The sequence below is a fragment of the Pristiophorus japonicus genome, chromosome 5, assembly GCF_044704955.1.
Source record: "Pristiophorus japonicus isolate sPriJap1 chromosome 5, sPriJap1.hap1, whole genome shotgun sequence".
Lineage (NCBI taxonomy): Eukaryota > Metazoa > Chordata > Chondrichthyes > Pristiophoridae > Pristiophorus > Pristiophorus japonicus.
In genome coordinates, this window is record NC_091981.1 from 226,370,599 (window position 1) to 226,395,172 (window position 24,574).

At 41.2% G+C, this 24,574-nt stretch overlaps 1 protein-coding gene across 3 annotated transcripts in view; it reads right to left on the reverse strand.

Annotated features, from left to right (window-relative positions):
- Nucleotides 1–410: 410 nt before the first annotated feature.
- Nucleotides 411–24,574, reverse strand: part of rsu1 (Ras suppressor protein 1) — a 291,182-nt gene continuing 267,018 nt past the window's right edge. For 2 of the 3 annotated variants that reach the window (XM_070880064.1, XM_070880065.1), the window contains exon 9: nucleotides 411–1,165. In XM_070880064.1, coding sequence (XP_070736165.1) covers nucleotides 1,063–1,165 — 103 coding nt within the window. In that variant the 3' untranslated portion in view covers nucleotides 411–1,062. The remainder of the gene's footprint in view (nucleotides 1,166–24,574) is intronic. The other variant, XM_070880066.1, reaches the window with a different exon arrangement.

The following is a 24,574-nucleotide window of genomic DNA, read 5'->3' on the forward strand; positions in this document are numbered from 1 at the left end:
ACATTGACATTTTGGGGCCTACTCAGATTCACTGACAGAAAGAGAAAAAAAAACTAAGCGGCTCTATATCATCTTTGTAGTGCACCTGAAGATATTGTATGATGGTCATGGAGCGAGATATCAGCGTATATTGTAATATTGAGCTAATATTCCATTCATAGTTCAATAGTCGATTGACAAGTCAACTTGGAGAATTTGGGACAAATAAGTACAAAAGTGATACTGGGAAATTGTGTCTCTCAGAGCGACTATGAAATATTTTTATGTTGCTCCTGTAGAAGACAGACTGATGAGCATGAAAATTAAATGTTAAAAAATAATTGAAAAAGATTACAGAACTTACACTATGAAATAATTGCAAGCAGGTATCTATTTATCAAAATAAGGCAGATGCAACATCCACCAAATCAATTATTTTATTGGAATTCCAGATGCGACTGATGGTTTTAAACTCAAACTAGAACCAAACCACACAAAGAAAAGATGTTCGCCCATTTAATTTACAGAGGACTCATGAAATAATTATTTAATTGCCATAATTTGTTTTAGTCCCTTTTGGGATGGAGAGAGATCAATAGACAGGATAATCTGTCCAGGAAATACAATGCAATATCTAAACTTTTAAAAGAGAAAAAAACATACAGAATGCTACATATAAATATAGATTTTATTTAAAAATCAAAAAGTAGCAGTAAAAATTAGTATACTACGTAGGCAAAAGAACAATTGTGAAAGCACATAAAACAGCAAATACAAAAGTTTGCATTTATTTTAGCATAAATAACTTATTCTGTGTAACATTTGTGAATAAGGCATAATGTGTGAGTCTTGCTCAAAGTGTATTTACTGGTCAAGAAAGTTTTGTGGCAATTATGAAAAGAATGTTAAAGCTCTGTGGCAAACACATAATCACCTTAGGATATTAAGCTGTAAAAACTACCTTGGGCACAAAAGATCATATATTGTTCCTGACATAACATGTTAAGATAGTTGAGGTAATAAATCAGATCAGAGGCACATGCAAGAGGAGTTCAACAGCAAGATGCAAATCAATCGACTCCCTCATTTGTTTTTAGCAGCCAGAGGCTTCCGGCTTATCTTCTTAGTCTTGTCATTGCTTTTCTTTGGAGGTTCGGGATTTGCTTGCATGTGTCTACCATAAAGGCTGCAAGAAAACAGAAGAGATGGCATGTAAAATTGGCAATATTCAAAAAAAGACACAAAAACACAATTACACTGAACTAGAGAAATAGAATGGCCATTTACACCACTCCGAGCTTCATGCCTAACCAGAAAGCCCATGGGGTTAATAAAGTGACAGAGAGAAACAGTGTCAGAGGCCTCTCAAGCTATTTCAGCATGATTGATGGCTTCAGGATAGCTACACAGCTATCAATGCCACATTAATAAATACGGCCGATTAAATGTTGACAAATATTCTGCAATTTAGGAGGTTGGAGCTCCACAGCATTCAAATGACCGTTTAAAATATTTAACTTAAATTTAGCTGGTAATTAGAGAGTTTAGATTCCTTATTTGTTCTAATTACAAATAGTCAAAAGATAAGCAAATGGCCGCTGAAAGCACATTAAGAACCATTAAACAATCTAAAAAAAAAGGGTTTGCACCCAACAGAATGTCTCGAGTATTAGGTCTAGTAAAGACACTTTCATGTTACCCTGATTTACACAAGTTCATTTTATTTGTATACTTTGACTATGGGTCACTAGATATTTCACAAAGGCTTTTTATGCTCATTTCCAATTCAAAATTTTAAAAATCCTATTATATTTGATTTTATTAATTCAATAGCTGCATTATTTTAAAACCGATTTAAAAACATTTGGCCATTCAACTTTTCACTATGCTTTGTATTATTGATAACAATGCAAATTTTCAAATCAATTTACAGTGTGCATAAAATATTTTTGCAGATCCACAGCACAGTGGGAAATTTGCAGTTAGAGTTATGCTAATTTTATTCTGAATAAAAACAGTGCTGCTTACTAATGTGACTGGGGTAAAAAGATTGGGAAGATAGTGGTTGGAATGAACAAGCTTAAAGCATAATCAATTGGGAAGATGCTCATTAAGTTTATCAGTCTACTAACAACAATGTCCTAACTTAATAAAAACAGGCGCAGATGATAGCAAGGATATTAGCTGAGGCCTTTGGTTATGTATCAGAGGTCGAAACTGTCATTGCTTTGCACACACAGTTCAGCAGGCACTGTCTCAAGGGATTGAAAGAATACAGCAGAGTTAATAAATGAAGGAAGGATCAATAGATGTAGCTTATTTCTATTCTCTTAAGTCTCAAATATTTTTTTACTTTTAATTAAGTCACATGTAGTTTAGTAGAACATTATGTTCATTAAAACAGTAATTAACTATCCCCCAAATATATATGTCTCCAACCATAAACTGTGCAGCAAAGTGGAAATATAATTCCAATCTTTTTTATATACTTGCTTCAAAATCAATGCTAAATTGAGATAGGTTTGTTGATATCAATGAAACTGCAATCTATAATCATACGATTCAAACTGCAAATTAAAAAAACACTTAATAGGAAATGAAATGTCATTTTCCCCTTGCCTCCTCTCTCTCCTACACCCCTCCTCCCCCGGTTTGGCTCTCAGTCTGTGCTGAGATAGCTGATCTCGGGTCAGCTGATAGCAGGTGGTAGAGGTGCTACAATTGGTCTCCGTGCCCTTTGGTTACGGAGGGAAAAAGAGTCAACCAGGCAAGCTTTTTGCTCCTAATTATTACTGAGGTCTTTAGTGTATTGGGCGTTAGATGAGCATAGAAATACGTGCAGCTCTGCTGTCTCCCCATGTTGGAATTGCAACCCACATTCGCAGTTTCGCCTCACACATGAAAATTGCTCGTGGGTATGGTACTGGAAGGGTGGTCAACACCTATTGCACTAAACCTCAGCAAATAGTGAAACACCTACAGGAAAAGGAGATAACCGGCAATGGGTAAGGTGGGTGGGGAGAAAGAGGGTAAAAGCAGGAAAACACTTGCTTAGAATCTATTTTATTGATTGAAACTACACAGATCCATCTCAACTCATCTTCGATATCAATTCATTTTGAACTTTCTAAAACAATGATTGTCAGAAATTACATTATAATAGCTTGACCAGTTCCTACTAATTCTAGAAGACTGAAGTCTCCTGTAAATATTTGATGACTTTACATCCTATAAAAAATTAAAAAGCAAATGACTGAACAATATTGATATTCTCAGTTAGTTTGTAATATTATTTAATTCCTTTCAGCCATAAATGTGGTGCAACAGGTACATTTCCACAAAGGGGTGGGGGAGGGATGGAAAAGAAGGGAAGAAGTTAGTGGTTTCTGTGATTAAATCCTTATTTTGGAAATCAGTTCTGAAATTTTAAAATCAAAATACAAAAAGGTTCTTGCAGTAGCAACCTGCGGACTGATGTTTGTCCTATTGGGGGGATATTAATAGGTAAAAATTAAAGTAAATACAAGCAATATAAAGGATTCTCATTAAATTCTGTTAAATGATGACTTGAAAAAAATGCAACTTATAGATTTCCCTCAATACCCTCATTAAATCTACCGTGCCCAAGTTATCACACAAAATGGAAGGCAAGCCAGGGGTTCACAATTGTTTTACCACTAACTGCAGACTCAAATATGTCAAACAGCCATTATAACCTGGAGTGAGCAAAATTGACTTAATTTTGGCATGTACCTTTAACTTATTCTTTGGCAGTGAAATGAAATAGACTTGGCAGGACCAGACACTCATTTTTCATTAAATGTGTACTGGAAAGGGAAAAATTTACAGGGCTATGGGGAAAAGAGTTGGGGAGTGGGATTAATTGGATGTCTCTTTCAAAGAGCTGGCACAAGCATGATGGATCGAATGGCCTCCTTCTATGCTACCGCGCACTGAACAGATTGGTCATTGTAGCTTGTTTTCAACATTTTGCTTCAATTTATTTTTTTTAACTCCCCACTTGTGAGTAAGGATTTTTTATTGTATGATTGTATAATTCTATGAATAGGGAAATGATCATTGCAATGTACTGAACACTTTAAAAAAATCAGAATTGATATGAAACTCTGAGTGATTTGTGAAAACATTAAGTACATTACCCCACATGTACGTCTGCCTAAAGTTTGACTGTGCCTCAATCACATAGAAACATAGAAACATAGAAAATAGGTGCAGGAGTAGGCCATTCGGCCCTTCTAGCCTGCACCGCCATTCAATGAGTTCATGGCTGAACATTCAACTTCAGTACCCCATTCCCGCTTTCTCGCCATACCCCTTGATCCCCCTAGCAGTAAGGACCTCATCTAACTCCTTTTTGAATATATTTAGTGAATTGGCCTCAACAACTTTCTGTGGTAGAGAATTCCACAGGTTCACCACTCTCTGGGTGAAGAAGTTCCTCCGCATCTCGGTCCTAAATGGCTTACCCCTTATCCTTAGACTGTGACCCCTGGTTCTGGACTTCCCCAACATTGGGAACATTCTTCCTGCATCTAACCTGTCTAACCCCGTCAGAATTTTATATGTTTCTATGAGGTCCCCTCTCATTCTTCTGAACTCCAGTGAATACAAGCCCAGTTGATCCAGTCTTTCTTGATAGGTCAGTCCCGCCATCCCGGGAATCAGTCTGGTGAACCTTCGCTGCACTCCCTCAATAGCAAGAATGTCCTTCCTCAGGTTAGGAGACCAAAACTGTACACAATACTCCAGGTGTGGCCTCACCAATGCCCTGTACAACTGTAGCAACACCTCCCTGCCCCTGTACTCAAATCCCCTTGCTATGAAGGCCAACATGCCATTTGCTTTCTTAACCGCCTGCTGCACCTGCATGCCAACCTTCAATGACTGATGTACCATGACACCCAGGTCTCTTTGCACCTCCCCTTTTCCTAATCTGTCACCATTCAGATAATAGTCTGTCTCTCTGTTTTTACCACCAAAGTGGATAACCTCACATTTATCCACATTATACTTCATCAGATGGTGCACAATTATCCAACCTGAATTAAAAACATGCAGCCTTGAGTATTCTATTAATGTATCACAAAGGTAGAATTTTTAAGTGGTGACTGTAGGTGCGCAATACAAAGATGACAATTTTAAGGAGGAATCCAAAAACAAAATGAACATACACAGTACTGATCGATTACTGGTACAGGTGCAGCATCGAGAATCTGGAACTCTTGGGACCGAGGCCATACTGGATTGCGACTTTCCGGGCTTTCGATCGTCTTTCTGACGTCATGAATCCGGAAACACCCGAGCCCAGGTTTGGGTATTTCCAGATTTTGGAATGTCAGAAAGCGGGGGGGAGGGACCCACCGAGGAGAGGGTCCATGCCCCGCAGAGGAGAGGGGGTCGGGGCCCCGCCGAGGACAGAGGGTCTGGGTGCCGCCAAGGAGAGAGGGTTGGGACCCTGCAGAGAGGAGAGGGGGTCGGGGCCCTACCGAGATGTTCGGGCAGGGCCCCGCCCAATGAAGGTGCTGTTCGGGCGGGCCCCGCCGCTGAGATGCTCGGGCCAGCCGGCCCCGTCGCGGAGGTGGTGTTTGGGCGAGCTGGCGGCGAGGCCCTGAGGTAAGGGGAGCGGCGACGAGCTAATGGCAGCAGCGGTGAGTGGAGGCGAGACCCAAGGTCGGGCAGCAGCGAGGCCCCGAGGTCGGCGGATCCGGATTCCGGAACATTTGATGGATTCCGGACGACCCTGCCACTGGTCGGTCCGGAGACCGGATCCCGGAACATTCCGGATTTGCGACGCTGCACCTGTACACTATATTCATAAATACAGTAAATTATGACCTGAAACTGGTAGAAATCCAGGTCTCCAGCAATGACTTCTGATATTTAAAACAGTGATAGAAAAAGAAGTTAAAAATAAAGATAGACGCAAATCTTTAAAGGTGGTAGGACAGGTTGATCAAGCTGTTAAAAAAAGCATATGGAATCTTTGGCTTCATAAATAGAGGCATAGAGTACAAAAGCAATGAAGTTATGCTAAACCTTTATGTGTCACTGGTTAGGCGTCAGCTGGGGTATTGTGTCCAATCCTGAGCAACACACTTTAGGAAGGATCTCAAATCTTGGAGAGGGTGCAGAGGAGATTTATTAGAATGATGCCAGGGGTGAGGGACTTCAGTTATGTGGAGAGATTAAGCAGCTGGGATTGTTCTCCTTAGTTTAGGGAAGGTCAAGCGGAGATTCAATTGAGGTGTTCAAAATTATGAGGGATTTTGGTGGAGTAAATAAGGAGAAACTGTTTCCACTGGCAGGTAGTTCGGTAACTAGTGGACATACATTAAAGGTAATTGACCAAAGAACCAGAGGGAGATGAGGAGATTCTTTCCCCCTCAGTAAGTTATGATCTGGAATGCACAATCTGAAAGGATGGTGGAAGCTAAAATAGTAACTTTCAAAAGGAAATTGGATATAATACTTGAAAAGGAAACATTTCCAAGGCTATAGGGAAAGAGTTGGGACTAATTGGACAGCTCTTTCAAAGAGCTGGCATTGGCATAGTGGGTCAAATGGCCTCCTTCTGTGCTGCAAGATTCCATAATTCTATGAAGAGGGAAATGATCTTTGCAAAAAATCAGTGTCGATATGAAACTTTAAGTGATTTGTGCATCACCCCACTTGTATATCTGCCTAAAGTGTGGCTGTACCTCAATCACATCAGATCATCATCATTTTCTAACCAACAGCTCACCTAAGAACCTAATGCAAATAATTATTTCTGTTACATTTTATAAATCAATCTTTGAGAAAAACAAAATTTAACATCAAACAGGGAATATTGAAAGGCTGATTCATTGACTACAGATATTTCTAACCACCAGTAATTAGTCCTTACAATATTCAAATTACATTACTTTACATTTCCAGATGTGATACTTTACAATTCCTTTAATTATAGCAGCCAGTCTGCATTCATAAGAGATAAATATAGCAAACTAGAAAGTATTGACTTTATGATCATTTACTTTAACAGTAGTTATAAATCTGCTGCTCAATGCAAAGGCAATTAAACTGAAATCTCATTCAAATATGCCAACTGAAGATTCATAAATAGAAATTTCTATAGTGAAAGCAAATCTAAAAAAACCCATAACTTCAATATCCAGATGCAAGCAATTAGAACTGTTAGAAATGACAAGCCTACTGTTACTTATTTCCTGTATATGGTACAGGAATATAAAAACCCCACAAATTAGCAATTTAAATAAGATTTAACAAGAAGCCACACTGGAACACATTACAGAGATTGAAACAGAAATACTTCTAGTCTTGATTGCCCCTTGCACTCCTGCAATTTCTTTTGATGCTCATACACAAAATATTATTTACATCACTGTACTCCTGCTGTCATATTACAACTCAGGAAACAATGCTAGAACTAACTTCAAAACCAGAAACACTTACTTCACACGTAAAATATATCAAGTTAAATAAATTGTCATTCATGCAGTGAATATGGTCTTAAAAAGACAGATTTCTAATTTAGAGACAAAAGGGATTTAGATTCAGCAGCAAGATAGAGGAGATGTGAAAATGTTGTCTCCATACGATGTGCTCAACCTTTGCTCAATTTTACCTTGATGCAAAGTGGAACAATGCATTTCATGTAGTGACTATGACATGTATTGTCTTAGAATTGAGGATGGCCAAGTCGCTGGAAGTTGGGGCCATGACTATGTACATTAATCCTTCCTTCAAACTCTGCATGAAACTAACTGCCTTTCTCTCTTTCTACTATCCCAGCCATCTCAATCTTTTGAAGCAAATACTATTGAATTAGGTATCATATTAAAACAACAACATGTATTTATATAGCGCTTTTAATGTAGTGAAACATCCCAAGGTGCTTCACAGGAGTATTATGTGATAAAAATTTGACACCGAGCCACATAAGTAGAAATTAGCACAGATAACCAAACGCTTGGTCAAAGAGGTATGTTTTAAGGAGAGTCTTCAAGAAGGAAACAGAGGTCGAGAGGCTGAGAGGTTTAGACAGGGAGTTCCAGAGTTTGGGGCCTAGGCAACAGAAATCAAGGCCACCAATGGTTGATCAATTATAATCAGGGATGCACAGGAAGGCAGAATTAGAGGAGCGCAGATAACTCGGGGGGGGGGGGGGGGGGGAGAGATTACAGAGATAGGGAGCGGCGAGGCCATGGAGGGATTTGAAATCAAGGATGAGAATTTTAAAATCGAGGCATTGCTTAACTGAAAACCAATGTAGGTCAGCAAGCACAGGGCTAATGGATGAGCGGGACTTGATGTGAGTTAGGACACGGGTAGCCGAGTTTTGGATCACCTTTAGTTTATGTAGGGTAGAATGTGGGAGACCAGCCTGGAATGCATTAAAATAGCCAGGTCTAGAGATAACAAAGACATGGATGAAGGCTTCAGCAGGATGAGCTAAGGCAAGGGTGGAGATAAGCGATGTTATGGAGGTGGAAATAGGCGGTCTTAGTTATGCTACCGATATGTGGTCAAAAGGTAATTTCAGAGTCAAATATGACACCAAGGCTGCGAACAACCACAGACAGAAGTTGGGGAGAGCATATATTACTTGCTGTAAATATGCACGGGAGGCTCCCCAAACTACTAAAACTTTAACTGTTCAAGCACTGATTTTCAGGAACAAAACCATTTTTTTTCCACCCCAAAGAATTCACCTAGGAATTATATTGCACTGCAGCCAGTGTTTTTTTGTGACAATTCAGATTCATTTTTATATTTCCCCAACACCTCCTATTCTGAAGACATGGACTCAAGTTCCACAAACATTCGCAGCCCTCTGAAAGATCACCCAACTGTCCATTCTGCACATACAAGCCTAGAAAGAGTTGCTGACAATGATTAAAGAGGGGCAGCAATCATAGACCGAGCCTAGTTGTAACCTTAGCTAATCTGTGGACACATTTTTCAGTTGGTATCTCTGGACAGCAGACAAGATTTGTAAATTGGCTATCTATCTCCCCTCTACCCACTGAATATAAAAGGGCTGCAGCAGGGGTAAAAACTAAAAATCATGGTTTAAAAAGTAGGATGAAAACACTCTACCTAAATGCACGCAGCATTAGAAATAAAGTAAATGAGTTGACGGTACAAATCATTGCAAATGGGTATGATTTGGTGGCCATTACAGAGACATGGTTGCAAGGTGGCCAGGACTGGGAATTAAACGTACAGGGGTATCTGACGATTCGGAAAGATAGGCAGGAAGGGAAGGGAGGTGGGGTAGCTCTGTTAATAAGGGATGATATCAGGGCAGTTGTGAGGGATGATATTGGCTCCAATGAACAAAATGTTGAATCATTGTGGGTGGAGATTAGAGATAGTAAGGGGAAAAAGTCACTGGTCGGCGTAGCTTATAGGCCCCCAAATAATAACTTCATGGTGGGGCGGGAAATAATCAAGGGAATAATGGAGGCATGTGAAAAAGGAACGGCAGTAGTTATGGGGGATTTTAACCTACATATCGATTGGTCAAATCAAATCGCAGGGGGTAGCCTGGAGGAGGAATTCATAGAATGCATACGGGATTGTTTCTTAGAACAGTATGTAACAGAGCCTACAAGGGAGCAAGCCATTTTGGATCTGGTCCTGTGTAACGAGACAGGAAAAATAAACGATCTCCTCGTAAAAGATCCTCTCGGAATGAGTGATCACAATATGGTTGAATTTGTAATACAGATTGAGGATGAGGAAGTTGTGTCAGAAACGAGCGTACTATGCTTAAACAAAGGGGACTACAGTGGGATGAGGGCAGAGTTGGCTAAAGTAGACTGGAAACAAGGACTAAACGGTGGCACAATTGAGGAACAGTGGAGGACTTTTAAGGAGCTCTTTCAAAATGCGCAACAAAAATATATTCCAGTGAAAAAGAAGGGCGGCAAGAGAAGAGATAACCAGCCGTGGATAACCAAGGAAATAAAGGAAAGTATCAAATCAAAGACCAATGCGTATAAGGTGGCCAAGGTTAGTGGGAAACTAGAGGATTGGGAAGATTTTAAGCAACAGCAAAGAATGACTAAAAAAGCAATAAAGAAAGGGAAGATAGATTACGAAGGTAAACTTGCGCAAAACATAAAAACAGATAGTAAAAGCTTTTACAGATATATAAAACGGAAAAGAGTGACTAAAGTAAATGTTGGTCCCTTAGAAGATGAAAAGGGGGATTTAATAATGGGAAATGTGGAAATGGCTGAGACCTTAAACAATTATTTTGCTTCCGTCTTCACAGTGGAAGACACAAAAACCATGCCAAAAATTGCTGGTCATAGGAATGTGGGAAGGGAGGTCCTTGAAATGATCACTATCACTAGGGAGGTAGTGCTGGACAGACTAATGGGATTGAAGGTAGACAAGTCCACTGGTCCTGATGAAATGCATCCCAGGGTATTAAAAGAGATGGCGGAAGTTATAGCAGATGCATTTGTTATAATCTACCAAAATTCTCTGGACTCTGGGGAGGTACCAGCGGATTGGAGAGCAGCTAATGTAACGCCTCTGTTTAAAAAAGGGGGCAGGCAAAAGGCAGGTAACTATAGGCTGGTTAGTTTAACATCTGTAGTGGGGAAAATGCTTGAAACTATCATTAAGGAAGAAATAGCGGGACATCTGGATAGGAATAGTGCAATCAAGCAGACGCAGCATGGATTCATGAAAGGGAAATCATGTTTAACTAACTTACTGGAATTCTTTGAGGATATAACGAGCATGGTGGATAGAGGTGTACCGATGGATGTGGTGTATTTAGATTTCCAAAAGGCATTCGATAAGGTGCCACACAAAAGGTTACTGCAGAAGATAAAGGTACGCGGAGTCAGAGGAAATGTATTAGCATGGATAGAGAATTGGCTGACGAACAGAAAGCAGAGAGTCGGGATAAATGGGTCCTTTTCCGGTTGGAAATCAGTGGTTAGTGGTGTGCCACAGGGATCAGTGCTGGGACCACAACTGTTTACAATATACATAGATGACCTAGAAGAGGGGACAGAGTGTAGTGCAACAAAATTTGAAGATGAAACTAAGATTAGTGGGAAAGCGGGTTGTGTAGAGGACTCAGAGAGGCTACAGGAGATTTGGATAGGTTAAGCGAATGGGCTAAGGTTTGGCAGATGGAATACAATGTCGGAAAGTGTGAGGTCATCCACCTTGGGAAAAAAAACCAGTAAAAGGGAATATTATTTGAATGGGGAGAAATTACAACATGCTGTGATGCAGAGGGACCTGGGGGTCCTTGTGCATGAAACCCCAAAAGGTTAGTTTGCAGGTGCAGCAGGTAATCAGGAAGGCAAATGGAATGTTGGCCTTCATTGCGAAAGGGATGGAGTATAAAAGCAGGGAGGTGTTGCTGCAACTGTATAAGGTATTGGTAAGGCCGCACCTGGAGTACTGCGTGCAGTTTTGGTCACCTTACTTAAGGAAGGATATACTAGCTTTGGAAGGGGTACAGAGACGATTCACTAGGCTGATTCGAGAAATGAGGGTGTTACCTTATGATGATAGATTGAGTAGACTGGGTCTTTACTCCTTGGAGTTCAGAAGGATGAGGGGTGATCTTATAGAAACATTTAAAATCATGAAAGGGATAGACAAGATAGAGGCAGAGAGGTTGTTTCCATTGGTGGGGGAGACTAGAACTAGGGGGCACAGCCTCAAAATACGGAGGAGCCAATTTAAAACCGAGTTGAGAAAGAATTTCTTCTCCCAGAGGGTTGTGAATCTGTGGAATTCTCTGCCCAAGGAAGCAGTTGAGGCTGGCTCATTGAATGTTTTCAAGTCAAAGATAGATAGATTTTTAAGCAATAAGGGAATTAAGGGTTATGGGGAGAGGGCGGGTAAGTGGAGCTGAGTCCACGACCAGATCAGCCATGATCTTATTGAATGGCGGAGCAGGCTCGAGGGGCTAGATGGCCTACTCCTGTTCCTAATTCCTATGTTCCTATGTTCCTACCCTAGCTTAGGGGTGTGAATGTTAATATTACCCTAAATTCCCAATTCTGAGTGCTGGTAAGTAATGTGGTTTTCGGTGGTTAAACTTCAACAGAACCCATGCACACACTTGGGATGTCCCCAAGCTTTCGGGACTCGACTAAGTGAGGCCAGTACATTTCACAACAGGGTCAAAATAAACCGCTTTTATGGACTTTTCAGCAGCTGGGTTTGAAGAGTGAAGCATGGCGATGATTGGTCTGAGTCAGCTGATTACCAAAAAAAAACACCACTCTGGCTGAAATCTACAAAATAATCCTTTAAAAAACGACTACTGACACAGGACACTCTATCAAAATGGAAATAATTAAAATATATCTATTGGTCAAACATTTCAGAGAAAGCAAAAGGTCAAAACTACAATAAATAAAAATATATTTTTTAGACCAGTCCTTGCAGTTTTGGAAACTATTGCAAGGTGTTTGGATGTACAATTGCAAGTTGCCAATAATTAAATCTGTCTGACAGTAAACCTGGTTTAGGTATAGGGCAGCATCTTCTTCATATTGGTCATATCTATCAACAGGTCTGCTTCTGTAAACTGGAGCTTTCACCAGCTTTCCTGTCAAGGGCAAGAGCTGTTGGAGTTTTGCCCATTGACTGCAAAATGGCTTTTATGGACTTCAGATAATTGCAGCACCCCAAGAACCATAATGTAATTATGCACCTACTGTTTGAAATTCCACAGAGTAAACACATTTCTCATTAATTATCTCAATGAAACCAGTTAGATTTTAAAGTGTGAATCTTCCTAATATGCAGTTAATTCTCTAAACATGATAGTCTGTGACAAGCTCTTGACATTGAGGCCACCAACGCCAGTAAAGTAAATGGGATTTCAAAGTGCTACCAGGTGGCAAGCACCAAAAGATGAACACTTAGAGATCGTATCTTTGGCCACAGCAAGCTTAGCTGCTGAACTGCTCATAGCTGCCCCATTAGTCTTAGACTAATAGGTGTTTCCATTTTCTGATCTACACTTTACATCTCCAGCCAACACACAAGTGATAAATCTTCTGTCAGCAAAATGTCATTAACAGCAATTTTTAAATAACTGCATCTGTGATGGGGCATTAGAAGCTGCATCTAGCAATGCAGAAATGCTTCCTTAAGTGATTCTGCAATATTAATGTAGCATTAGAAACACCTTTGACGAGAGAGAATTCTATCACTCAAATCCATTCTTTTTGAAATTCTGAAAGTCAATCTCAGGAACATTGGAATTGCTAAACGAAAAAAGACCAAGGTCCATCTAGTTCACCTTCTACCACTCTGGTAGTTGCACAGTAAAGAAATATTCGTCAAGGAAAACCCAAGTGGTGGAAATCTTTGGGCGCCACAGGTTCAAAGTGCACTGTTCCTCCCAAATATGCTATACTTAGCATATCATGTCTCTAATTATTCATTCTGCATCCCAAAATATAATTTTTTGAAACAAATCTAAGTTGCAACTGAATTAATCAATACTATGTGCTTCCATCAACTCCTTAGGCAGACTGTTCCACTCGTTCACTGAAATAATGGCTCAAATCTTACTGGGAAAATAATGGCGAGTTCACGACGCACAACATTATTAAAACGCAAATCGGCCAGCAAGTTCAGGCCAGGAAGAGATATGCCATGAGTTGCGATTCACCGTAACCTGTTGATTGATTTTCGCCGCTGTGTGGTTTGCCTCGTACAAACAGTAACTCCCCCTCAAATTCCCCGTTATTTTGAAGAACTTGCTGGATTTGCACATTAAACTCGAATTAAACCTACCATAAGTTAGAGCTGATAATTACCAGTTTAAGCACCCTTTAACAATGTGATAATGGTTAATGCAGTACCATTCCTTAAATCTCAATGGTTACAGTGATGGACAGTTGGTCCCGATGTTCGCCAAGGTCTTAGGTGCCCCGCTGCCCCGTTATTGACTTACATGTCCAGCAAATTATACAGCAAAAGATTTGAGCTGAAAGGTGCAGGAAAAAGACTAAATAATAGCGCATAGTAGAGATGTCCCGCCCCAGCAAAATTTCGGCCAATGTTTCCTCCGATTCCTTTTGAATTTATAACCCCTTCAAGCATAGGCCATGTCTACTTTTCTGAGCAAGGCGAAACGGTTAGTCATGGTTTCTATTATCCCTGACCTGCAAGAGGACACCATCACAGGTTGGGAGGATAAAAGAGCAGCGCGGGCCTTGGAATGTCGTGGGCCACTCCGACCTGCAAGAGGAAACCATCGCAGGTCGGGAGGATAAAAGAGCATACCACTGCCGTTTCCAGCACGAGCTGCTACATGTGTGCGACTGGATGACATCATCAAAACCCAGATCACCATTTGGAGCATGAGCAGGAACATCGACAGGACCCAGGTACAGTGGAGGAACGGGAAGGTCAGGGCGGATGAGCAGCGAGAGATCGTGGTGGAGGTGTATCAAGTGATTGAGGCGGAGGAGCAGCGAAAGATCGTGATGGAGATGTGGCAAAATGTTTTATGACGGGGGAGCTGTGAGAGGTCTTGACGGAGGCTGGCGAATGTTTATGGTGGAGGAACGGTGAGAGATTGTGGCGGAGGTTTGTCAAATGAGGGTACGGGGCCCAGAAGAGCCAGGGGCCCAGGGGCAGCATGGGCCAGCCCACACTGTGATATGTGTGAGCACTAGGTCCATGCAGCAGAGCAAGTTTCTGTTCATCCTGGTAAACCCAATCCCCTGGATAAAGACCTAGCTCTGCCAAACCCATGTGGTGGCTGGTGTGCAACAGTAACCACACGTTAAAAAAATCCATGCACAGGCATCTTCCACCCCTGGAGTTCAGGACTGGAATATTGATCGGGTCCTTCATTGAAACATCTGTGAACTCATTCCTTTTGGTGTAGAAGCAAGTCATCCTCGTTCGAGGAACCGCCTATAATATTTAGTCCATTAGAATGTTAAAAGGAGCAATCCTATGATCTCTCAGCCTTCTTTTATCCATGGAGAACATGCCCAATTTACATAATCTCTCCTCATAATTCAATCTCTCTAATTTCCCTCACTCATTCTGGTTGTTCTCTTCTGTATCCTTTCAATAGCTGAAATATTATTTTTTGTACTGTGAGAACCAGAACTGCACACAGTATTCCAAGTGCTGTTGCACCAATGATTTATAAAGTGGCAGGATACCTCATTATTTTGGCTCAATATTGACCTTATAATATATCTGGGTCTAGAAACTCGTCTCGGGTGGTGGCGCAAAGCATGCGGTATCGGATCGGCCGCCCGTTACACGCAGTGCCCGATACTGATTTTTACTGCAGTAAATGGACCAGAATAGAAACATAGAAAATAGGTGCAGGAGTAGGCCATTCGGCACTTCGAGCCTGCACCACCATTCGATAAGGTCATGGCTGATCATTCCCTCAGTACCCTTTTCCTGCTTTCTCTCCATACCCCTTGATCCCCTTAGCCGTAAGGGCCATATCTAACTCCCTCTTGAATATATCCAATGAACTGGCATCAACAACTCTCTGCGTTAGGGAATTCTACAGATTAACAACTCTCTGAGTGAAGAAGTTTCTCCTCATCTCAGTCCGAAATGGCCTACCCCTTATCCCAAGTCTGTGACCCCTGGTTCTGGACTTCCCCAACATCAGGAACAATTAACTCGCATCTAACCTGTCCCGTCCCGTCAGAATCGTGTATGTTTCTATGAGATCCCCTCTCATCCTTCTAAAATCCAGTGAATACAGGCCCAGTTGATCAAGTCTGTCCTCATATGTCAGTCCGGCCATCCCGGGAATCAGTCTGGTGAACCTTCGCTGCACTCCCACAATAGCAAGAACGTCCTTCCTCAGATTAGGAGACCAAAACTGAACACAATATTCCAGGTGAGGCATCACCAAGGCCCTGTACAACTGCAGTAAGACCTCCCTGCTCCTATACTCAAATCCCCTAGCTATGAAGGCCAACATACCATTTGCCTTCTTCACCGCCTGTTGTACCTGTATGCCAACTTTCAATGACTGATGAACCATGACACCCAGGTCTCGATGCACCTCCCCTGTTCTTAATCTGCCACCATTCAGATAATATTCTGTCTTCACGATTTTTCCCCCAAAATGGATAACCTTACATTTATCCACATTATACTGCATCTGCCGTGCATTTGCCCACTTACCTAACCTGTCCAAGTCACCCTGCAGCCTCCGAGCGCCCCCTCACAGCTCACACCGCCACCCAGTTTAGTGTCATCTGCAAACTTGGAGATATTACACTCAATTCCTTCATCCAAATCATTGATGTATATTATAAAGAACTGGGGTCCCAGCACTGAGCCCTGCGGCACTCCACTAGTCACTGCCTGCCATTCTGAAAAGGACCCGTTTATCCCGACTCTCTGCTTCCTGTCTGCCAACCAGTTCCCTATCCATGTCAGTATATTACCCCCAATACCATGTGCTTTGATTTTGCACATCAATCTCTTGTGTGGGACCTTCTCAAAAGCCCTTTGAAAGTCCAAATATACCACATCCACTGGTTCTCCCTTGTCCACGCTACTAGTTACATCCTCAAAAAATTCCAGAAGATTTGTCAAGCATGATTTCCCCATCATAAATCCATGCTGACTTGGACCGATCCTATCACTGTTTTCCAAATGCGCTGCTATTTCATCCTTAATAATTGATTCCAACATTTTCCCCACCACTGATGTCAGGCTAACTGGTCTATAATTACCCGCTTTCTCTCTCCCTCCCTTTTTAAAAAGTGGTGTTACATTAGCTACCGTCCAGTCCGTAGGAACTGATCCAGAGTCGATAGACTGTTGGAAAATGATCACCAATGCATCCACTATTTCTAGGGCCACTTCCTTAAGTACTCTGCAGACTATCAGGCCCCGGGGATTTATCAGCCTTCAATCCCATCAATTTCCCTAACACAACTTCTAATAAGGATATCCTTTAGTTCCTGCTTCTCACTCGACCCTCGGTCCCCTCGTACTTCCGGAAGGTTATTTGTGAATTCCTTCGTGAAGACAGAACCAAAGTATTTGTTCAATTGGTCTGCCATTTCTTTGTTCCCCATTATAAATTCACCTAAATCCGACTGCAAGAGACCTACGTTTGTCTTCACTAATCTTTTTTTCTTCGCATATCTATAGAAGCTTTTGCAGTCAGTTTTTATGTTCCCGGCAAGCTTCTTCTCGTACTCTATTTCCCCCCTCTTAATTAAACCCTTTGTCCTCCTCTGCTGAATTCTAAATTTCTGCCAGTCCTCAGGTTTGCTGCTTTTTCTGGCCAATTTATATGCCTCTTCCTTGGATTTAGCACTATCCTTAATTTTCCTTGTTAGCCACGGTTGAGCCACTTTCCCAGTTTTACTTTTACTCCAGACAGGGATGTACAATTGCTGAAGTTCATCGATGTGATCTTTAAGTGTTTGCCATTGCCTATCCACCGTCAACCCTTTAAGTATCATTTGCCAGTCTATTCTAGCCAATTCACGCCTCAAACCATCGAAGTTACCTTTCCTTAAGTTCAGGACCCTAGTTTCTGAATGCACTGTGTCACTCTCCATCCTAATAAAGAATTCTACCATATTATGGTCATTCTTCCCCAAGGGGTCTCGCACAGCAAGATTGTTAATTAGTCCTTTGTCATTACACATCATCCAGTCATGGCTGGCTGCGTGTAACGGGCGGCTGATCTCAGACCACCCGTTTTGCACCACCACCAGAGACAAATTTCTAGGCCCTGATGACACACTGCCACCGAGCATTGTTGCGATAGCTTCAATTTATTGTCAATCAGGACTCCATGCCACTTCATTTTCTATGCTAATTATTTTCTTTATATTTAAATAGACCCTTCCTGAATTTTTTGTCCCCATGTGAAGCACTTTACCTTTCTCTACACTGAATTTGATCTGCCCCCTGTCTGCTCAATTCCCAAAGTATATTCAAATCCTCCTGTAGCTTATCTGGCTCAGTTTTGGAGTCTACCACCATCATTAGATTTGTATCAGCTGCAAATTTCGTCATTGTGCTTGTGACTCCCAGCTCTAGATCATTAAAGACCATAAAAGACCACCAGTGCACCAGTTAATAACCCACTTGGGGCAGTTACCCAGGCAGAGCGGCAATTTTAGCATCTTGAAAAAGTTTTCTCCGTCCACCCAGAAATTCGCCAGAATTGGTCGAAGAGCTGTCAGAAGCCATTTTTGCACACCAGAGCTGGGATGGTGATGACAAAAGTTTGGTCGGTACATTTTGTGGGCCCATTGCGCATGCGCGGAACTCCGAATCAGATCCCGGGAAAAGTCGAGTCTTAAAGGATAGTAATGCACCCATAAAAGTTTTCAAAATCACTTGTTTTCAATCTGTACTGTTATGTCTGTCTACCACTGCAAACTTGGAGTCTCACGCACTGTGCTCTGTGTAAACATTGCACTGACTGTAACCTCTGAGGGAAGCGCTTCCTCATCGCTTTAAGTAGCCACCAGTTAACGACTCTGCAAGCCTGTACCGACTGTTTTTCCAGATGATATTCTTGGAGTCCGCTAAATTTACCGACCGGGGCACAAGCGTGGGCGTTGCACCAGGAGTGACGTCAGGATTGCATTGATCGTCAGCAGCCAGGCACTACTGATTTGCGCCCCTGGTGAGCTGCTAATGAATTTTCGGTCGGGGTGCTAAAAGCTGCAATCGCAGCCGGTAACCTCGTACGCTCCCATTAACGCCCACTCTGGCCGCTAAACTGAGATGTCAGGCAACCGAAAATCTAGCCCAAAGCCTATGAATCAAATACATGCTACAGTGGCTTAGTGGTAGCACTCTGCCTTCGGAGTCAGCTGGTTGTATGTTCAAGCCTCATTCCAGGGCTCAAGCGCATAATCGAGGCTGACACTCTAGTGCTGGAGGGGTATTCTTTGTGACGAGAAGTTAAACGGAGGCCCTGACTGCCCGCTTGGGTGACTGTAAAAGATCCCATAGAACTACTCGAAAAGGAGCAGGAGTATTCTCCTGGTATCCTGGCTCACATTTATTCCGCAACCTACAAAACAAACAGATCAGCTGACCATTCATCTCATTTCTGGGACCATTGTAGATGCAAATTGGCTGCAATGTTTGCCCATTAAACAGTACAAAAATAATTAATTGGTGTAAAGCACATTGGGGACCTCCTCCCCCAGAGCACAAGAAAGATGTCAAATAAATGCAAGAGTATCCCTTTAATCATTAATTCTAATAAACTGTAATTTTCAAAGATGAACAGTGAGGTCTGTTCACAATATTAAAAAGGGATAAAGAGCATACAGGATGGTGATTTTTCAATCTACTACCTGTTAATCACAGTGTGGGAAAAGGCATATATGCAAAAAAATCTTCAAAGTGACCACTTATTATTCCATATTTACTCGCAACCTAAACATACAACCAGAATTTTTGATTAGCGTCTCCTTAAAGCACCTACTGGGTTCGAAGTATTTCATTTAGCAGAAGCATATTCTTTATTACTGCATGAATTTTTCTTTTAGGTTTATTCAGTTACACAAATTCTATTTAAAATAAAATAGCCATCATAATAAAATTGAGAGTATTTATTCAGAAAATTGAGTGTATTTATTCATAGTCCATTTAAAAAAAAAACAGCCAATTGCGGTACCTCACTCGTGCGATTATTGGTAGGCTACTCTCCTAAATTCCATATATCGCACTTCCAGTAGTGGTCACTGGTCAGCAAATTAGGAATTAGGAACTCTGGCAATTTTCCTCTCCCTAACTGAAGGGTGCTGAGGCCAACTGTAGCACACCTCGCACTGCCCTGGCTGAGACAAGCTAAATCAGCACACATTTACCCATTTGTATGGGCAGTTACAGGGTAAACAAGATGAACACAAATCTCTCAAATTAGCTAAAAGATCTGAAAGTGGCTGAATTTAAATGAAACAAAGTTACCAACTGCAAAACTGGCCAATACAGATCTCAAAACACAAGAAAAATCCGAACACCCAGTAAAAGGAGGCAGCAGAGAAATACAAGTTTGCAGGTACAATTCTAATTGGTCTCCCGAGTGATTGGAAAGGTGATGCACAAAGAACACTGTGCAACTGGACTCGGGTCAAAGAGGGAGCAGTTCTGTGATTAGAGCAAAATAAGGTTATCCAGTCTTGGGACTCGAGAGATCATTTTTATTGCCCTTTTGCTTCAACACTATGTCCACATTCCTCTATACTACTCCACTGCTGAATCAAGAATCTGACCATTTTGTTTTAAAACTGATGCTTAGTGTCACCCAGTAATTACTGGCACTTGTTTTTCTAATCTCCTTTCCTATTTGGTTCAGCCTCAGTGGGGTCCTTCACTATGGCCTGATAAATTCACCTGGATTTCACAAGAAAAAACTGTCTGGCCAATTGCTAAGTGTTAAAAGCTGAAATGTCATTGTTTTGCTCGAAGATCACTTTCCCACATAAAATTTTAACCCTACAAATGTTCAAATAAAAAAAAACTTTATGATCCGTGATGGCAAGACTGATGCACGGGAATTTTATTGTTCTACTACCCAAATGAAACCATAATTGATAATCATTAGTTCCCTGTTATGCCTATTAGCATTCATCTGTGGTTGAAAAGATGGTGGAGTCCATTATTAAAGAGGCAGTAGCAGGACATTTGGAAAAGCAAAATTCAGTCAGGCCGAGTCAGCATGGATTTATGAAGGGGAAGTCATGTTTGACAAATTTGCTAGAATTCTTTGAGGATGTAACGAACAGGGTGGATAAAGGGCGAACCAGTGGATGTGGTGTATTTGGACTTCCAGAAGGCTTTTGACAAAGTGCCACATAAAAGGTTACTGCACAAGATAAAAGTTCACGGGGTTGGGGGTAATATATTAGCCTGGATAGAGGATTGGCTAACTAACAGAAAACAGAGAGTAGGCATAAATGGTTCATTCTCGGGTTGGCAATCAGTAACCAGTGGGGTGCCGCAGGGATCAGTGCTAGGACCCCTATATTAACGACTTGGAGGAAGGGACCGAGTGTAACGTAGCCAAATTTGCTGACGATACAACGATGGGAGGAAAAGCAATGTGTGAGGAGGACACAAAAAATCTGTAAAAGGACATAGACAGGGTAAGTGAGTGGCAAAAATTTGGCAGATGGAGTATAATGTTGGAAAGTGTGAGGCAGAAAAAAAATCAAAGAACAAGTTATTATTTAAATGGAGAAAGTTTGCAAAGTGCTGCAGTATAGTGGGACCTGGAGGTACTTGTGCATGAAACACAAAAGGTTAGTATGCAGGTACAGCAAGTGATCAGGAAGGCCAATGGAATCTTGTCCTTTATTGCAAAGGGGATGGAACATAAAAGCAGGGAAGGCTTGCTACAGTTGTACAGGGTATTGGTAAGGCCACACCTGGAATACTGCATGCAGTTTTGGTTTCCATATTTAAGAAAGGATATACTTGCTTTGGAGGCAGTTCAGAGAAGGTTCACAAGGTTGATTCCAGAGATGAGGGGGTTGACTTATGAGGAAAGGTGGAGTAGATTGGGCCTCTACTCATTGGAATTCAGAAGAATGAGAGTTGATCTTATCGAAACGTATAAGGTTATGAGAGGGCTTGACAAGGTGGATGCAGAGAGGATGTTTCCACTGATAGGGGAGACTAGAACTGGAAGGCATAATCTTAGAATAAGGGGCCGCCCATTTAAAACTGAGATGAGGAGAAATGTCTTCTCTGAGGGTTGTAAATCTGTGGAATTCACTGCCTCAGAGCTGTGGAAGCTGGGACATTAAATAAATTTAAGACAGAAATAGACAATTTCTTAAACGATAAGGGAATAAGGGGTTATGGAGAGCGGGCAGGGAAGTGGACCTGAGTCCATGATCAGATCAGCCATGATTGTATTAAATGGCGGAGCAGGCTCGAGGGTCCGTATGGCCTATGAGGCTACAGAGTGACTTGGATAGGTTAGGTGAGTGGGCAAATGCATGGCAGATGAAGTATAATGTGGATAAATGTGAGGTTATCCACTTTGGTTGTAAAAACAGAGAGACAGACTATTATCTGAATGGTGACAGATTAGGAAAAGGGGAGGCACAACGAGACCTGGGTGTCATGGTACATCAGTCATTGAAGGTTGGCATGCAGGTACAGCAGGCGGTTAAGAAGGCAAATGGCATGTTGGCCTTTATAGCGAGGGGATTTGAGTACAGGGGCAGGGAGGTGTTACTACAGTTGTACAGGGCCTTGGTGAGGCCACACCTGGAGTATTGTGTACAGTTTTGGTCTCCTAACTTGAGGAAGGACATTCTTGCTATTGAGGGAGTGCAGCGAAGGTTCACCAGACTGATTCCCGGGATGGCGGGACTGAAATATCAAGAAAGATTGGATCAACTGGGCTTGTATTCACTGGAGTTCAGAAGATGAGAGGAGAACTCATAGAAACGTTTAAAATTCTGACGGGTTTAGACAGGTTAGATGCAGGAAGAATGTTCCCAATGTTGGGGAAGTCCAGAACCAGGGGTCACAGTCTAAGGATAAGGGGTAAGCCATTTAGGACCGAGATGAGGAGAAACTTCTTCACCCAGAGAGTGGTGAACCTGTGGAATTTTCTACCACAGAAAGTTGTTGAGGCCAATTCACTAAATATATTCAAAAAGGAGTTAGATGTCGTCCTTACTACTAGGGGATCAAGGGATATGGCAAGAAAGCAGGAATGGGGTAATGAAGTTTCATGTTCAGCCATGAACTCATTGAATGGCGGTGCAGGCTCGAAGGGCCGAATGGCCTATTCCTGCACCTATTTTCTATGTTACTCCTGCTCCTATTTCTTATGTTCTTAAATCTCATGAGCTTCAAACAGCTTTCATCTGCTGTAAGAAACCTGATCTTAATGTTTAGAGCACATGATATCCACATTTTCCTGTAATTCTAATTAACTGGAATGGACTGTAGTCTTCCTATTGGTGATCATTGTTATTTAATTTTGCCCAAGTTAACTTTGCTTTTGACCAACTTTTAAATATACTTGTTCATCTTCCATTGACAGAACTTTACCAGAGATGCACATTTCTTCCTTTTGAGTTTGCACATATTTTAATTCAGGTTTGTGCTACTCAGATGCCCAACCTCCATTAGGAATGATGGAAACAGAGAAGCAGAGGAAACTGGGGAAGAAAACTATTTTCATGTTAACTTGTTAATGTACTCATTAGTGCAGCAGCGTTCGAAGTAGTGGGAAAATCAACTGACTTTATCCAACCAAGTGCATTTTTAAAATGACAGTTGGGTTGAGTTTAGAGAAAGGCTGCGTAATTGGTGTTTCATTCGTTTGCTGTTTGTGGGATCTTGCTGTCTGTAAATAGAATGCTACTTATACCCACATAACAATCATTCGCAATACTCATCTGCATTTGCAGTTGACTTGATAGGTCAGGAGTGCACCTGGATATTTCACTGTTGCATATATGTATATTTTGGCCTGAAGTGTAATATACTCAAATTGGTTTCCAATCTCCAAAATTGCTTTTTTTTTACAGTAAGTATAGAACATTTTGTTATACGCATGTTGAGGATGATACAACTGTACTATTTAGACCTATTGCATCTAATCTACAGAATAACAATTGCCTGTGGACTCTTCTTCAAAGACTAATGCAATTGAGGATCTCAAATCTTCTATATAAAGAAAACGTTACTGTTGAAGCCTTGCAACACTGTGCAAATGAACAATCAATATATAGAATGTAAACAACTTTGTTCTGTGATTTTTCATTTGGATCATCCACTGCTCTTGTAATACAAATGCTAATGTGGAACATCATGCAAAAGGAATAGGAGACAAAAGATATGTGCATCTCTATATTCAATGGCAAAACCTTCCTGTTAAATTTAATCATATGCAATAGGTCAAAACAGATTATCTTTCGTTCTTGCCAACCAATATAATGGCTCACAAGAATAATTAACAAAACACAGCTACACCGCCTCCTTTTTGCCCAACTCACATACATCACATACATCTCTTTAACTGAAATTCTGTCCAATCATTTGCATAAAACCCATATCTCAGATACCTACACTACAAGATCTAATTTCTCTGTAACGGCAAGAGATAAATTTTAACATTTTGTGTCAAATACCATCAACATAAAAGCATTTTAAGGTCCTATTAAATCTCAGTTTATGAATGCCATGCATTTGTAGTTAAGATTATAGCACTAATAAAGCTGCACATTACATTTCCAGAGCATTATTACTGAAATATCAATGTTTATTTCAGCATTATGTGTTCACTGGAAATGCAAAATCCATCTAGCCTATGGAGATACAGCAGTCTATGAATTAATACTTGACTTCAGTGAACAAGATATTAAGTGGTTTATCAACAATAAATATAAACACCAACTGATCATTACAATATAATGATACTGCCCTTCTATGGAAACTCCTTTTGCGTTACAATGCCGTTAAGTTAATATCAGTATTACAGCATTACATACTATGAAGTCAACCCAACAAAAATCTAGACTTTTTTTTTGATTATGTTAAAAAAGGATGTCTGACA